This window comes from Bacillus rossius, chromosome 1 (assembly GCF_032445375.1).
Source record: "Bacillus rossius redtenbacheri isolate Brsri chromosome 1, Brsri_v3, whole genome shotgun sequence".
In the NCBI taxonomy this organism is placed as follows: domain Eukaryota; kingdom Metazoa; phylum Arthropoda; class Insecta; order Phasmatodea; family Bacillidae; genus Bacillus; species Bacillus rossius.
Window position 1 is genome coordinate 23,146,179 of NC_086330.1, and position 18,328 is coordinate 23,164,506.

Consider the following 18,328-nt stretch of genomic DNA (forward strand, 5'->3'; position numbering starts at 1 on the left):
TGTGGTCCCCATGAAAAAGACAAATGTTAGCCTATCATTATGATGTACTTGTTTATGCTGAAACTCTGTTTTGTATTGTCAGTTGACCATGGTGTTTATGCTGAAACACTAATTTTGTTTTGTCAGTTGATCATGGCACATAAGTTCTGGAGAGTAGCATAGGAAGTGGTCATGTAATTTTAAATGTGTAAAGTGGCTGGCCTGTACTCTAATTGTTGAATGGCACTATTTTGACTATGTGTATGTAGCACATCTACCATTATTTTATACAAGAATATACTGCTAACCTCCGCAGATTATGTTTTCCCAGTCTTTGCTTCAGTGTGTATTGAATATATATATATATATATTTTAATTTCTGACTGAGTTTTTTGAGTTTGTGCTTTTCAAACCTGTAATTTCATAGTATTTCCGCAGAGATTCGTACGTTTGATGTAATAAAAAAATACAAGGCGTGTGCATCTTTTTTTCAATACAGTTAATAATTTTCTAAATTAAACTAAAGGATTGTATAAGGATTCCATCATCACATAAAATAGTGTCCATTTTATTTGAGAATTTTCATGATATTTTATTCAAAATTGGATTTACAATAAAATTGAAAATGTTAAGCATAGTGTTATTCTTGTTACTATTATCTCTACCATGTATAGGATCCATCTCCCCTTTCTGCTGACATACATACATACATACATACATACATACATACATACATACATACATACATACATACATACATACATACATATACTATCAATCAATCAGTATAAGTATTAATAATTACACTTTATGAGTGTTGCAGTAACGTAAGGCAGCAATACAGTTCTTAAGATATCCTTTGTTAAAAAGAACATTTTATTGTTCAGCAGGAATATTGAAAAATAACCCATTTTGAACACTAATGTAAGATATACTTACTTGCTTATACTGTACTTTCTTGGTACAAGTCTGTTATTTTGATGTAAACCACAGCTTTGAGTTTTATTTATATGATAGTCTTACTTGTAACAAAACTGTTTATTTAACTGTCACTTAATGAAATTAGTTGCATATTGGTAGCCTACATTACTATACATGTATTTCGATGTCAGTTATTTTATAACAGCTTCATTTAAGAAAGCTATGAATAATTTGCACTCTTATCGTTAAAAATTTGCATTCTTGTTTGTGTATTAATTTTGAAAATGTTTCTTCAGAATAATACTTTTTATTAAGTATAAAAATTAATTAAAATTTAATTACTGTTAATTTAAGGCCAAGACTGGTGTGTGGTCATACATATGGCTTTTTTAACATGAAAAAGTTTGGCTAGAAATCAACTATTGAGGAAAAAGGGTTTGATATACTTAATCTGAAGAAGCATTTGTATCAATACACCTATCCCTCACTTAGCATGACTAATGCATTCCTAAATATGCTTGTGTTATTCAAAATCGTGTATTCTGAAGCATTAGTTTCCATAAATAGCAAGGCTAATTTATTTAATGTGTTCCAAAATTGTTTAGGAAAATAGACTTTATGTAATATGTGTAGAATAACACCCAACGATAAATATGTCACACCATTATTCTTTATATGCCTCCCATCGCACTTTGTATATCAAATATGACATAGCGTAACGGGAGATACGTAGTTATGTACTTTATCGTCGGTCGACTGGCTGACTTGCCTGCCCGGGAGTGACTTTTAACTCACGTCGCGTACCTTTATAAACCATTCTTTACTGACAGTGAAACCGGTATTACTGTCCAGATAATTACATTTCAATTTTTCAAAAATTTCTAAGTGCTTATTCACATATCACCACCTGGTTCACACCAATCCTGTCAGGCGAATGATTTTTTTTTTTCATTGCAACATTCATTTAACAACCTTTTCCATGTGAATCATCTGTTTATTTCTTTTCCGGTATCTAATGACAAATATATTCCCTCTATTGCAACCAACAGCATCAGACATATAAACTTTTGATAAGAGTAATTTCGTACGATTGTGCACACATTTGACTTGCTTAAAACAAAAGTGCAACCTACATAAGCGTGGCCTTCATGACAAACTGTGCGCCGTAATACTTCTAGTTTTGTCTCAAATACTTGAACACGATGCATTATGCTCTCACTTGGAAGCCTAATTCCACTACGATTCCAACTTCAGGTGATTACGCACGTACAGTTACCGGCAGACGCTGCTTTTGTTTGTGTAAATTCCCTGCCACTGGCTAGACTGAGTTCACGGCCTGAAGACGTGCGAAGTGAGGGATAGGTGTATAAATATAAAATGTGCATTGTGTTTCCTTGCACTTCAAAGAAACTTGAACCTGGAAAATCTCACTATCTTTGCGACTATGCACCGTCCAAATTAACCCGATCAATTTTTCCACTCTCTTCCCATCATAAGATTTGTGAATTTCCCACTAACTTCATGAATATTAAGATACTAAGTTTAGAGGCTATAAACATAAGAAAGTAGATGAGAAACTGTACCTACTCTAAAAATTCAGCATCACAGCTGTGATCAACTATTTTTTTCCCCTTGTGAAAAATTATGCTTTTTCGTTTGCAGAGCACTAGACTGTAATTGACCGAGGGCATCTTAAGGCACCCGCCTACCTCAGCACACGGTGTGCAGAGCTTTAGAAAAAACCCTGCAATTTGATACCTGCTCAAGTTATCCGAAAAGCATTTAAGAATACACTTGGGTGGAAGAGTTGTTCCGTTTCTATGTTTAGTTTTAAACTGTTCTTTTTTCAGAAGATTGAAAATGGCTAAAACACTTGTTTTCAGAATAATTTGAAAGCAATCGAGAGACTTACTTGCATTACACCTGCCATAACGTATAACGTTACTGTCACTGCTCAAAATCAAAAAATGCCCAGTGTAAGACTTTGCACTAGTTCAGAGCCTTGCACTTAAAGGCAATCTGAACTAGAAACACCAGCAAGCAACTCACTTATCCTGCCTCACTAAAACAAATACTCTTCCGAATAGGCGGGCCCCTCAAGTAGAAGCCAGTGACTAATAGCTAATTACAGTTCACTTGGTCTTAGTACTGTACAGAGAAGCAATAAAACATTTTTTGACTACTTGCAATTAAGTTTTAAAGATATAACAAAATAAGTATTTTTGAATTGTTTGCAGTTCTAGCACTATGGAGCTTCTATTCAATTTTTTTTCTATTGTAAAGTCTAAAATCATCCAACTAAAATTTACAAAAAAAATTATTTCTATTTTGTATTTTATTTTATACATACTTATTTAGAGTAGATTTATATTGGTGTTAAGAAACCTCAACTTCTTTGTTAGTGCTTCTAATCATCATTTTTTGCTGTTAAACTTTTTTTTTGTTTAAATATATTGTAGCATCAACAGTGCAGCTACAATGTCGTTTGAGAAAGTGTGCATTTCTTAAACAGTCATGATTGATGGTTTATATAGTTGTTATTACTTTTTAGTAAGAGTGCATCAAAATGTAAGTAAAATTAATTTCTTTAAAATAGTTTTTAATATCATTTAATCATTCTTTTCCAAGATTTCTGCCAATAGAGAACATTACTAAACTAATTGCTCTTGTTTATAATTTTAACAAATCATTTTCTTAAGTTGGTGTAGGTTATTCATTAGTAACCATACATTTATTAATAAAATCTGGGCTTTCGATTTGATCATTTATGTAACCACTTGCCAAACATCAAATAAACCTTTGTCATGAGTTTGTTGTAAAAGCTTAGATAGATTTTTAGAAAATTAATTAGGGGGTGTTCATTATGAATTTTTTTTTCTGAGAATTTTTGCATACCAGAAAATTTGTCTGCCATAAGAAAGTTAGTAAGATATTGTTAAGGTGCTTCTTGTTACAGTCCATTAATGCGTTATATTGTGCATCGTTACGACAAAGCCGAGTCATGCAGGGGCGCAACAACTAAATTTCCTGAGGGGGGGGGGGGGGGCAATGTACCTTTTTATAAAGAAACAATGATCCCCCCCTATTGAAGCGGAGGGGGGGGGGGGGTCCGGGAAAATATGTATTTCAAGGTGGAAAATGGTGCTATTTAAGCAGTTTTATTATCTAAAAATTGATTACACAGCACTTTCTTTGCCCCCGTTTGCCCCCACTTCAAGGTTTCAGAGGGGGGGGGGGGGGGCAAAATACCCTTGCACCCCCTCTGTTGTTGCGCCCCTGGAGTCATGGTCCCTCGCGTGTGGGAGAAGTTGCACTACACTCTGCTTTCTCGTATCTCGCCAGGTTGGTAGTCGTCCGCGGCGACCGGTTCGCTGTCCGCGGGCGGGACGGGGTCGGGGTCGTGCTCCAGCTCGGCGCTCCCGAAGGACTGCAGCTGGCGCAGTATCTCCGAGTAGGAGGGCGGCAGGTCGGCCGGGCTCTCCCCGCCGAAGATGGAGTCGTAGGTGGGCGGCGGGAAGAAGCCCTCGCGCACGGGCGACACGCAGCCGTCCTTGCTGGTGGTCTCCGAGTCCACCTCCAGGATGCTGGGCACGCTGCCCGTCGTGACGGAGGACGCGGGCGGCGGCGGCGCCGGCACCGCCCGCTGCTGCGCGCGCACCACGTTCTCCCCCAGCTCGATGAGGTCGAGGCCGTGCGTGTCGGCCTGAAGCTGCGCGAACACCGAGCCGTCCACCACGAGCATGCGGCCGTACGGCAGCAGGATGATGGTGGGCGTGGACACCACGCCGCGGTCCACGCTCAGCCCGATGTCTGACGGCGAGGCCTCCAGGTCGCCGGCCCCGCCGCCGCCCCCGCGGCAGCAGCAGCAGCGCCGGCGGCAGAAGGCGCGGCAGCACGGCGCGCCCCAGCAGCAGTAGCCCACGATGAAGAACAGCACGGCCATCATGACGAGCAGCGCGGCCATGCCCTGGCCCTGCTGCGCCTGCACGGCGTTGCCGGCGGACGTCGCCTTGCCTTCAACACAGCGCGAGACCCCGAAATCTATCGTTCCCACCAACAAAAGGAAATAAAATTGAAACCTAACAGCTGGCAAACCCTCCTCTCCCCCGTCACCCCCACACACCTTTTTATCCTCCTTTTCGGAAGTGTAATTCTGAGTATGCTTCTGGTGTTGGGCCTTATATTATGGAGAAGTACCTTACCGGAGGACCTGGTAGGTATGGAATGACCCCACGAGAAAAGGAGTGGAGGAAAATTTGAAATGTAAACTGTGCTGTTACATGACAATTCCACGCACAGAAAGTGAATTGTTATTATTTTAATACCATTTTATTATTTTTATTGTTATTTGTTTATTTTTCCCGTGTTAAATTCTCCGTATTTGGATTTGGACGTATCTATGTGTGCTACACTCTATGACGTAGCCCGAGCTGACTCTGAGCAACTATTGGCAAGACCCCTCTAAGACACAATTGACATTAACGGCAAAAGAAATTTATTCCACGTATTTTATATAATAGTATATTCATTCTTGAAAATTTTAAATTTGTGACATTTTGATATTTTCAGACGTTTTGTTGGAAGTCGGTATTTGTTTTGAAGTGTGAATTTCCGTTAACGGTGTTTTTGCTTCGGGCAATGGAAGGCTGAGTTACAAAAGTTAACAGTTTTAGAACGGGATTGTTAAGAAAAAGTTATATAATTGTGGCGGCGTTGTTGAAATCGCCCGGGTTTTAATCCCGTATAATATATATCTGGCAATCCTCGAAGCTAAATTAGATCACGTGTAAGGATGTTTAAAACGTCGTATAATTAAATATATGTAATTAATACAGGGCACATCAGCACAGATGTGTAATTAGGAGTGAATCATGACGTGAGTAATAACTGACTCATGTTCTCCGTAGTAAAAGATCGTTTCGTGAACCAAATGTCATAATATCCTGTTTACGAATAAAAACACTGATTATTTTAAGAACTAAGTAAAACCATCCAAAGACAAACATTATAATTCAAAATAATATTCTATATACACGTCACAGTTCCTACCCAGAGGTAAAATGAGAGTTGAATCTCATATTGTTCTACCTACGCAACATACTGAACTAAGCCGAGGTACCTTTTTCCTAAATTAAACAATAATAATAATAATAAACTATATGTTATCTATTTTCTTCTATCTAAGAGTGAGAACAACGGACATAATAAACTGAACTAATGAACTTTTGTTGGAAACTCATGTGTGCAACGTATTTCCTGTTTGTTGTAAAGACATAATTATATACCACTTGCCAAACCATAAATTCAAATATACATTTATTTTATTAAAGACTATCTATTAATCGTATATTATTTTATTATTATTTAATATTGTGTATGTTCAGAAATCCTAATTCTCCTTGTTTTTCACTCTACCTGAACATTGGATCTGAAATATTATTTTCTCTTATGTATTTTGTTTCACTTGTTTTTCTTTGACAACAACGTAAATATATATGTAGGAGTGGCGCCCAGAATAAACAGCCAATTTAATAAGTACAAAAACATAGCTGTATTGTCACCTCAACTGCTTAGCTATAGAGCTATACACATACATAGAGCTATATACATATATTCCATATTATATTCAGAAATATTTCCTGAGTTGAGTAGAAGTACAGGAGTAGTAAAATCACTACAGAAAACTGTCTCCATCAACTGTGGGGCACCTAAGGAGTGTATAGGCGTAACACTACATAATTGAAGTGTCGCCACAAAGTGGGGTCCTGGAAACGATACAAAACTACTTAAAGCCAATCTGGAACTTAAATCCGGCGATGGTTTCGCTAATTTATTTCAAAACATTTTTTCCATACTGAAGGTTGGGTCGGTAATAAAGGGCCGGCGTGGGGCCCTGGGTGGTTGTCCGGCCCTGGAGCCGCTCCTACCCTGAAGAAGACCCGTAGACTTGCTGCGACGTGGCTAAGTTTCCATCTCGCGAGGAATTCGCGTGTGACGCCGCCGGGCGTGGACTCTATCCCCCCCCCCCCCTCCCGCTGCTTCTTTACCCCATCCCACTCGAGGGTCCTTGCAAGAGGTAATACAGGCCGAGTGAACTGTCAAAACCGTGTCCAAGAACCGACCACAATTTAACTTTTCTTTTTTGTCACCAGCTAGATGCCATTTTATCTCGGAATGCTGCTTTTCGTAGCGAAACGAAAGCTTTCCACTTTGACTTTGTTACGATCTTGTAGTGCTTAAGCTCTGGAGGGGCGCGATACAAGCCTGAAGCAGAAAGACATCAGGTATCTCATAGACTGCGACATTTAATTACGGAACTCCTTCCTACACCTACGCACAGTTACGGAACTCGATCCATACTCGTTTCTAATGATTAAACAGTAAAAAAAAAAAAAAAAAAAAAATGCTTGGCTTTGAACTCTACGAGTATTTTCCACTTTATATCCTCACAAAAGTTTTTTTTTTCGGGTTATTTTTTATTTTAAAATATATTATTCGACACGCATTTACCTAACCAAAAATTAATACTTTTCAGGAACTACTTTAATATATATAATTTTATATACATATTAATATAAACGTTTAAACAGATGTGATATTGCGTAGACTACAACGTATGGATATAGATATTGTGCCCAAGCTGCACATTCTATTATTTTTTTTTAAGTCCATTATTGAACTGCTTATTTGTCAATAGAACTTTCAAGAGTATTGTTTTGTGACTGACAGCTAGCACATTGTTAAGGTTATAAATATAATTTTGTAGTTCTTTGGTTTCAATGCAGGGAATTTTTAATATATTCTGTGTAATTACTACTTTAATCAATCATTTCTCCTAAGAATAAATGTTTTTAACAAGCACACGTTTTAATGATTACATCTGATTTTTGGGAGCTCTGTTGTCAAGTCGTAAGAAAAAGTGATTCATTTGTGCAGAAAACAAGTTAAAAACACACGTCTTAGAACTGCCATAACTTATAACCACATAACTTAAAAACGTTACAAATTAGAACTCATCATAACTTTAAACACGTAACTTGGATAATCACAACTGAGAAACATCGTAGCCTAAAATCATAACTTGGAACTATCGAACCTATTGATTACATATGTATATTCCTTAATTCGGTCATTTCATTTGATACATTTATCTGGGGAAATATTACGCAGTTCTTTAAAAATCGGAAAAGAGATTTTTGAAAAACTTTATTCAAAATATGTTTTACTCTGTGATGTATAGCCTAGATAAATATTTAATGGTTACATCTGAATTCGATTTTAAAGAATGAGTAAAAATCAAGATTTTTTTTCAGGCTCATTAACATTAATCCACTCACATTTCCGATCAGGGATGCCGAAACTCCAACTTGGTAAATTAAGTCATATAATTGACTATGTGAACCTATGACCTTTTCCACACGGACGTGAATGCAACAGCGACCGCCACCAAGGGCTATCAAAAGTGGCGTGCGACAGTTATCAAGAAAGCTATCGGAATCTTTCAAATAACAACTTTATTAATTTCCCTTCAGTGCTATTGCCGTGGCCGAACGCACTATTTTAACAGATTGACGTGAGGCACAAAGCTGCAATTCCACACAAATACAAATCCTTCCATTCAATTAGGGTAATTTATTTGTTTGCCAGATAACCAAGCTACCCAACCATTTACCGGTTTTCATAGGTAAATGGAAGAATATTCAGCTGTCAAACTAAAAACGTTGAAAAAGTTACCTATCGGAAAAGCACAGGGTTCGTAGGATAATCTTTTGTTTTAACACAATTATTTGCGATCATTGGCAGTGAGTCGTTTCTGCTTTAGTACCTCAAACATATTTGATGTTTTGTTTCATGTCTGAAATTTCTTCTGAAAACGCAATGTAGCTCATTTCACTCACGTAAAAATGCGGTTTAAAAACGAAATACGGAAACAGAACCGTCTATCCACTCTCAGGACTTTTTTTTTAATTCATGTAGTAAACCGACACCACTCGGATATCTAAAAGATTTCAAATCGCGTGGTTTCTTCTTAAACTGTGCAAGTTTTGGTTCTAAAACGAACACCACATTCGACGTTTGAATATCTAGCCGACAGCATAAATGCCATGCTTAAATCGGCTGTTAATGGATAATTTTATGCATAGTGAAGATACACTCAACATCGAGTGGTCAAAACACTCACCTCCCACCAAAGCAATTTGAAGGTTCAATTCCCGGCAAGGCTGGATTTCTGAGTTTTATCGGGGTACTCCCGGCTAGCCTGCCTACGTATGCCTGTACAGCATGGGCAAGAAGTGCAATCCCCATTCGTAAGATTGACTGAACACGAGAGACGCATAAAAACTTTTTTTTTAAGAAAAATTTGTTTGCTATTGTTTTCATACCCCTGGAAATGATAAAAGGAAAATATTATGGTTAAATAGGAAAAAAAGTAAACGCAAAAATTTGTCCATGTACCAAATTATATAACATTGGTTTATCTTCTACTCTCTTTAACACTCGCAATGAGAAATAGAAATTTTTTGGCGTCCGAAAAGGAATTCAGAAAGGCAATAAAGTAACAACTTGCTTAGCAATTGAAATAGAAAATTAAAACTTTTATTTTTTTTCTGTGTATAGTTTTTGCAATGGAGGGCTGCTTTAAAACTTTTTTTTAATGCGCCTTTGCTAGTTATACAGCATTGACACCAGGTGATACTCATCTTTTGTGTCCGTTATTGGGGTTTACGTATGACAACCAGTGTAACCAGTAATGGCATGTGTCAAAAAAAAAACCACTTTGAATCATATTTATGTAGGCTTATCTGTCAATATCTAATAAACTATCTGCTTTTGGGGGTTAAGCCGCATCGAAAACAAAGATTGCTTATAATGTAATATGTTGTGCTGAGATTCAAAATAAATTCTTTTTTTTTTCACTTCATAATACAATATGGCTATCATTCTGTCATGATAATTTTAAAACTTACCATGCTGATTGTTCTGCCTGAGAGCATCCATATCAGCAGCCCGTCAGTTGTCTGTGCAGAATATTTGCCTGCTGAAGAGTATTCTTCAACTGTAAAAACAAGACGTACGAATAGAATAATATTAACAAACGATGACACAAAATTTGCAAGATTCAACAGTCAACTTTACCTAAGACTTTGACTTTGAGACACTTCGGATATAATAGGTAAAAAAAAAAAAAAAAAAAAAAAGTCGCTAATCTCAACTATAGGTATACTGTTCAACACAACATGATTCTGTCGTTCACGTACTGTAAAAACTATTTTCTAGTGGTTTATTTTTATTAGTTTTTACTAACGTAATCAAGGTGATATTTGGTTACACATGCTTAAGAAACATATTTTAGTAATATATTTTTACAAATAGGTAGTCAGTGGTGAAGATTAATTACCAACACACTGACACTCTACGAGACCTTAAACTGCTGTAGCTTTAAAATTAATTACCGGCTTAAAGAAAAAAAGTTGCTAGAACTATTATTTATCCTCCCTAAAAGCTATACACAGGAGATTTTGAAACAATTGTTAATTTTTTTTTAACAATGTTTCATGTAAAACCTTTCTCAACGAATTCGTTCGAAATTCCGTGTTAGAAATTTAACGACGTTTTCTTGGTAAAAATTAAATGTGGTGAGAGTAATGGTATACATCCCATTACATCATATACTTCTAGCCATTGTACCTATCGTTGGCGGGCTAGTTATTACCTTACCTTACCAATAATACCCTTATTTCACCAAATTACCGGTAATAATTCGAAAAATGAAGAAGACACCCTATGTAACTCTTTGTGAACATATGTAATTAATGGTGATTTTCTGTGTGTATACACATAAACACACTAACATACATACACAGTAGCGACCCTAAGCTTTGGGAGGCCCTGGGCAGTTTTATTTTTTCGGGTCCTGATATTATGGAAAGAGACCATACTACTGGGGAATCTAAGGTGTACGGAATCGCCTCCAATTTAAAAAAAAAACGGGGTTTGGGAACTATCATCCTAAATATTTGAAAGAAAGAAAATTGGTCTTTAAACAACACTTTAAACCTTTCAGTCTATTCGTCCACTGAAGTGAACAATTTATATCTCAATGATATAGAATTTATCAAACCTTGAATGTGTGCGTTAAGGTGTACTTACCACATTCTAGTGGACATCATGCTTTATGGCTAAGAAATAAATTTATTTTACTTTAGTAAGTACAAAATAATTAAACATTAATATTATAATTTTAGCATAAGATTACCACTCAAGAAAATTTTTGGAAAAATTGTTAAGTTACAATTTTAAAAAACTATATTTATATACTAACGGAATTTTGATCTTTAACGACCCCCCACGAATTTTTGGAGAAATTATTGTTGAGAAACGTGATATTTCAAATTTTTAACGTCTCCACAACTCCCATTGGGAGCTGATTTTTTTCGAAAAACCACGCTGTCAGTTACTGTCTATGTCGATGCATTTCATTGTAACGGTCTTTTAAATCCTGAGTTTTGATAATAAAAAAAAACCTCCGTTAAATGAATACTTAGCTTTAAATGCGCTAGGACTGGCTAACAAGCTGATTTTATCCAAACGCTCACAATATAAGTAATATAAGGAACATCCCTGCCGCGTTTCGAGTCAGTAGGACAGACAAGTACTCGAAAAACGGGAAATTTGATCTTAAACGTCCCCCGCAACCCCGCTCGGAAGCTTATTTTCGTAAAATCAGTTATTCGCTGATGCCTATGTAGTAAAATTAATTTAAGCGCATTATTTCAAGTCTGTAGGTCTTGCAGATCCGGAGAGATTCGTGATGAGTGAGTCAGTGAGTCATCCCGAATCGAGAAGTATGGATCCGGGTTTAACCTCCGGGTTCTTCCGGATATAGAGTTAAACTTTATACCGTTTCGCCAAATAGCTTTGTTCTACCGGTCTACAAATTTAACCCTATCAGACACACACTGTCAAATCCTTACAGATAATTTATTTTACCAAAACTATTTTTGTATAGTAAAAAGTTCAAACTCTACTTATAATAATATTAATAAATATTTATTACGTTATAATATATCAAATGATATAAATAAAATGTATTTTAAAGATACTGACTAGAATGCACACCATGATCCACACATTCAGTTTGATGGACCTCATTGTCCACCTCAGTGGACGAACAGACAGGAAAGGATAACAGGCAACTGACCTATTAAGGGGAGGGGGAATCATTAAGTGCAAGGCGAGGGAATTAATAAAAATAAAAGAATAAAACATTGCATCCATATTAGGTATTCAATGACCAACTCCAACAGTAACTTTTGCCTTACTCCTTAACCGAAGATCTCGCAGTAGCCAAGCACTCCTCATAGGGACAGACAAGAAAGTCCAGAATCTTTGACGGGACAAACGACTACGGACTCGCAGATAACTAGATAACTGTCACGTTCATTTTACTCTATTGTTGAGAGCTAGATGAGAGCTAAAGATGTTGGCAGCGAGCAACACTGGCAACAATCTGTAGAATTTCTGGGCGGATTGGGGGGGGGGGGGGGGTATAACGTTTATAATTTCCAATTCACAGTTAAGATTTCGAAAGCACAAGCGGCCCCTCTCTCCCCTTCCCCCCCCCCCCCGGCCCTCCGGGATCTACGCCTATGGCGCGTAGCCCACTTATGTTGGTAACAATGAATTTCAAGTGAGAACCAAGTTAATATTAACTGAAAACTGATAAACTTTAAACGCTTATGAATACGTTACTTTTTTTTTTTACTTCTTTCTTTCAATATGCATTTATAGTACGTTTTCCAAGCACCTGCAGTAATTTAAAATACACTACATATTCGACACTTATGCTATAATTTAAAATACTTCTTATTCATGTGCAGTAAACTAAGGTAAGTTATATACATCTTACAGTTCCACGATAATTATAAATAATAAATACAGCCGTTACCTACGAGAGTAAAATCACGATGGCAGGGTTTATGAATACCGTTTAGTATGGGAACTTCTTAAATCCACACATTGTTGGTTATACGCCCGAAAAATCAGCGTTCTTGTAACTTTGGAATATTGCTTTTAAGAAGCGGTAATAATTGCTGACCGAACATTATCAACAATAACATTAGTCAAAACAGTAATTAAATCTCCCTGCTCAAATTCACATAACAAACACTATTGTTTTAATTCTTATTGAATCACATTTCACTTACCAACAATATTTTTGAGAGAAATTTAACTAAGTTGTTTTTTATTCTTCAAATAGGTTTTTTTATATAATTTTTCGTATGTGAAGGATATTTTGTTACTCTTTTAGTTTCTGAGCGTATACAAAATCGAGATATTACATAAGTAAAAACACTTCCACTAGTCAAAAGTTCTTAAATCGGAAGTGAATAATTCAGAGCGGATTGCACGTGTATTTATGAATTGTGACTGGCTAAGCATATTGCACATAAGGAAGTTTAAAGTACTCCAGCTTTTGCTGCTATGCCTTTGGCCAGTTATTGTTATTGTTATGCATGATTGTAGCAAGCACCCAAAAATAAGGTATTTTTTAACTTCTATTGTTATTGAAACTGTTATTGTTATTTCGATTGTATCGAAATCTTTAACTGATTTTTTATAATCTAACTTAATCTAAGCATTTTATTTATTTAGGATGAATCTACACGTGCCTCAGACCTAAAGAATCTTAACAAGTTGAGTTACAATACGTAGAAGACAGAAAAATTGTACTTACTGTCGTTACATTGACTTTTTTTACTAGCCAGGGTATTAATTAGATTTATTTTGTTGTGTACTAACATTTACTTTATGTGACAAAGACTTAATTTATACCATACGTATGTACACACTACAATCATGTATTTTGTATTGTAAACTGTTTTCGTAATATATAGAATGTCCCAGATCTTAACGTCAAGCGAAGAACAGTTGATAAGCGGTTCTGAATCAATCAAAATTTAAGATAAGTGTCGCAGTTTTGAAATTATAGGTATTTTTCCAAATGTTTTACAATTCCCACCCTGCGCCAAATTCTTAGATACTGTGGCTATAATTTTTTTTTTGCAAAGACATTTATTTGCTACTATTGATAATTCACAATGGAACCAAATATGCGATTGTTATTTTTTGGGATAGAGATATTTTAACGAATTATGCAGCCAAAATATTTAATTGGATAACTTTGACTATTCATATTGTAAAAAAAAAAAAAAAAATTGCTTTATTAACTTGTCAAAGTTATTTTCTTAAATAAGCCAACTTTTCACATTACTGCATATGTTAACACAGTTTCTACAGATTGAACAGTCAAAATTACCTATTAAAATTTTTGCTGAAAGTAGTGCAAAAAATTGTTCGTCCCAAAACTCTAGCATGATTGATTTTATTTTTAATTGTTATCAGTAGTAGAGTTATTCACGATTGCTTAAAAGTATCAGGTTATAGTATCTTTAAAGTTTGGTTCAAGATGGGGATTTTAAAACCTTTGAAGAAAAAAAGTATATGACTAAAAAACTACAAGAATGTTTTTTTTTTTTAATTCAGAAACGTGATCAATTGGCTTGACACTGGGATCTGGGACACCTTGCATAAGTAAATATGTGTATATCGTCGGAGCACTCGACACCGCGCGGACTCCACAGAACGGAAGGGAGCGAACATCACGTTCCCGGGCAGCGCCAAGGCGGCGAGGCAACGCACTGTCCGCACGAGTTGGCAACACTGCACGCGAAGGAGGCCGGGCTGAAAACGCGGGCCACGCGGAGCGCGGCAAAACAACGCGGACTGTATCGATCCGCCTCTCCGCCGAACGGCCCTCCAAGCCTTCGCGTGACCACGTGGCGACGCGCGCACGCACCGCCTGACTGCGCGTGGTCCGAGCACGCGTTCTGTGTCCCCGTGCGACACCGACTAGGACGTACTGTGCGAGCACCGGCTCCTCTGCCCCGCTACCCCGGCGCGCAGGGTGAGGAGCCGGTGGGCGGACTGTACATTCTGACGCGACGGGAGATGCTAGAGGAAGCGCTGGATTCCCATGTTCCTCGTTGGCCGTTATCGCGCTCGTGTGTACAGGATACTGGGTTCGATTCCAGACCTCAGCATGACTCAAACAAGCACCAAGTCGGTTTCAAATGTTCCTATAATCTTTAAAATGATGTAGCTCAATAACTTCCTGTGAATGGCCATGTGAAGTAAGATTCTTTACTTTTTTTATATAAACACCAATAATAATCGACTCTTTTACGTTTCTTGACTTTAAACGAAAATATTTCTTATGTGGCATGTTAGAAATTTTGACCATGTGCCCATAAGTGTGCTCTTCTGTAAGTAAAAAATAAAAATAAATGATTTAACTTAAATCCAATAATAATCCACTACCAAAGATCTATCAACCGAAGTCAGTTCCCGCACCTTCATAATAAGAGTTACATCTGGTACGGATTATATTCCATTACGTACCCTTAAAACAAGGTACTTAACAAACGAATCAGGCACAAACGTTTTTTAATAAAATTAATTTGACAGGTTTAGATGTACTTAGGCTACATTTGTGTGTGTGTTTGAAAATACTAAACGTTAAATGGCTTAAAGTTTTTTTCCCTGTAGTAAATTCCTAACAATAATCTTTATAGTGGTCGATGATGTATTTTGTAATTTAAGTGAAGTATCGGCTGAATATATTAAGACACTTTAATATTTGGCCATTTACTCCCCCCCCCCCTTTTTTTTTGTGCAACTCCTTTTGTTTATCCGTGAAATAAGAACTAGCAATATTAGAAAATAATAAAATTAAGTAGTCAAAACTCAATGAGCGTGCCAGTAACATTGTTATTGTTTTAATAGCATATGTAGCGATAAAGGTTTATTATTAATGGTAGCGCATTACGATATTATTTTAATTATTATACATCAATTTAATACAAATATTCTATAACATGTTTCATGAGGATACACACACACACACACGCAGATCATTTATAAAAATTTTTACCTATTACAATTACAGAAGTGAAATTTTTAGACAAACAACTACGCAGATTATCATGATTAATATTATGTATTTTCATATTATTTTCAAGCTCAAGATTCTTATGTAGGCATAAACTGTTCGATGAAGCATTTCAAGGTAAATATATTCAATTTTCACAGATCCTAATTTTTGATGCTTAACTCTGTGTGTGTGTGTGTGTGTGTGTGTGTGTGTGTGTGTGTGTGTGTGTGTGTGTGTGTGTGTGTGTGTGTGTGTGTGTGTGTGTGTGTGTGTGTGTGTGTGTGTGTGTGTGTGTGTGTGTGTGTGTGTGTGTGTGTGTGTGTGTGTGTGTGTGTGTGTGTGTGTGTGTGTGTGTGTGTGTGTGTGTGTGTGTGTGTGTGTGTGTGTGTGTGTGTGTGTGTGTGTGTGTGTGTGTGTGTGTGTGTGTGTGTGTGTGTGTGTGTGTGTGTGTGTGTGTGTGTGGGGTTTTTTTTTTTTTAACTTAACGTGACCAAAAATAATTTACAGATGAAATCATAAATGCAATCATTATATAAAAAAATTTATTAAAGAATGAACATATCGTTTTCCAGAGCAGTTTGATTCACTCATTAAAAAACTCTTATTTGTTAAATACACAGATATAATTACTGGCGTTCTCTTACTGAAAACAAAATATATTTTATTTATTTTGTAGGATAAACTTATTATAAAATACTATTTATTGTAGGTGTGAATAAAGTACACGGATATTTTTTTTGCGTGAAATATATTAATCGGATTATAAAACGAATATTGTAGAAAAATAAATCATTAAAAGTATGGCGATATTTTAACTGGAAAGCGTAGGCCTATATTTATTCACGCAGAAAACAAAGGGTCATTAGTCATTAAGATATAAAGTGAGGATTGAACAAGGGCACATTGCAAGATTCAAAAACTGGTATTGATCTTTTTGGTAATAACCGAACGTGATCTTACACAGAAACGGCATTGCGCAACCCAAATCTCGGGTTTTTAAAGTTGCTGTTTAATTCTATATGTTTATTTTTAAGACATTTTAGTCAAGATTTTTAGTTTTCAACCCCTGTACTCTGCGTGAATTATTTCCCTATAGAGCTTAAGTTTAGATTTGTTACCTGAATTAAAATCACAAATAACTTTTTTTGTAATGTTATCAAATTAACTGTTTCCTTTATCTTTCGTCTTAAAAATATCAAGCGCTTGGAGTTCGAAAAATAGCTTTATAATTCACGCGCTGTAAAATAATTTTCTGCCCAGCCTCTTTATATTTGCCATAATAGATTCGCCTCTCCGTTTTACGTGCAAGTATAAATAAGTCATTTTTAATTAGTTTAATTCCATCATCAAAACAATCAAAAATGAGCAATAATGTGAAAACAAATCAAAACTCAAGAATGTTACGATAAAGTTTGATAGAGTATTTCCCGAAACCAGATGGTCAGTAGAAATTACTTCACAATACTGTGACTTTTGTCATGATGTGTTATTTATAAATAATGTCGCAACTGTTTAAATATTAGCAAAAATTCTTTATGCTTATAAATTCCAATCAATTATAAGCTGACAGATGACAAGTGGCCTTCATTTAATTTTTTGAAATATTTTATTAGAATTTATTCCTATGTCCAGTCGCGCTTTTTTATTTTATTTATTTTTCTTTGGATGATAATTACAGGAAAGAAGAAACATTCATAGGAACATTAAATTTAATTTATATTTAACGATTTCTATGCTATACCGAAAATTATAAAAAAAAAAACGAAAAGACGATGTGTCACGAACGTAACCGTAAAACAAAAAAATAATAACAAAAACTTACCTGCACTTGATCTTGAAGTACATTTCCATTATTGTGACACTGGAACCTCATTTTACCGTTTCTCGGGGATACGTGCGAAAAAGGCGCCGTACATCCGGTTGAAACATGCAATCGCACACTTCGTTCCAGAGAGAGGCAACTGCTGTTTTCCTGCAATGAAAACTGCGCGATAAGCCGCACACAGTTAAATTCACGTCAGAACAACTTCACGTTGAGAAATATTAGCTGCCACTTTTCCTACGGCACGGCACAGCCATGTCGTGCGGTGTCGTGTGGCCACAGCAGGCCGTGTTCATCTGCAAAGTCTCGCGTGCGCGCATGCGCAGAACTCCGCCCTCCAACTCACCCCCCGGCCAGACCCTCGCCGAAAGGAACAGGGGAATCGACTGCTCTGTTGCCGCCGCTCAGTTGTCGGTCTGACCAGCTGGGCTCAGGCCGTCACGCTGGCGCCGAACCGTCCTGGCAATACACACTCGACGACCAATTGCTTTCGTCGTGATTGTTTATCAAATACCACCGATTTACTGCTCGATCCCGTGGCCTACATGTGCTTCTTCCCTCCTCCCTTCCTATTTTTTTTTTTTTATGTAATAGATACCAGCGAGTACGTA

At 36.6% G+C, this 18,328-nt stretch overlaps 1 protein-coding gene across 1 annotated transcript; it reads right to left on the bottom strand.

The window, feature by feature from the left end:
* Positions 1 to 545: 545 nt before the first annotated feature.
* LOC134533047 (uncharacterized) lies at positions 546 to 18,000 on the bottom strand. Its single transcript, XM_063370224.1, has 4 exons — positions 17,718 to 18,000; positions 9,870 to 9,958; positions 718 to 4,914; positions 546 to 672 (listed from the first exon to the last, which is right to left on the bottom strand). The coding sequence occupies exons 2-3, from the start codon at positions 9,898 to 9,900 to the stop codon at positions 4,214 to 4,216; spliced, it is 732 nt and encodes a 243-aa protein (XP_063226294.1). The 5' UTR covers positions 9,901 to 9,958; positions 17,718 to 18,000; the 3' UTR covers positions 546 to 672; positions 718 to 4,213.
* Positions 18,001 to 18,328: the final 328 nt, after the last annotated feature.

Bases quoted from the DNA above. Each gene is read 5' to 3' on its own strand.
- LOC134533047 (XM_063370224.1), bottom strand. From the start codon at position 9,900: ATGGATGCTCTCAGGCAGAACAATCAGCATG. The intron at 4,915-9,869 runs GTAAGTTTTAAA...GCTGTGTTGAAG, and splicing joins CAGGCAGAACAATCAGCATG to GCAAGGCGACGTCCGCCGGC.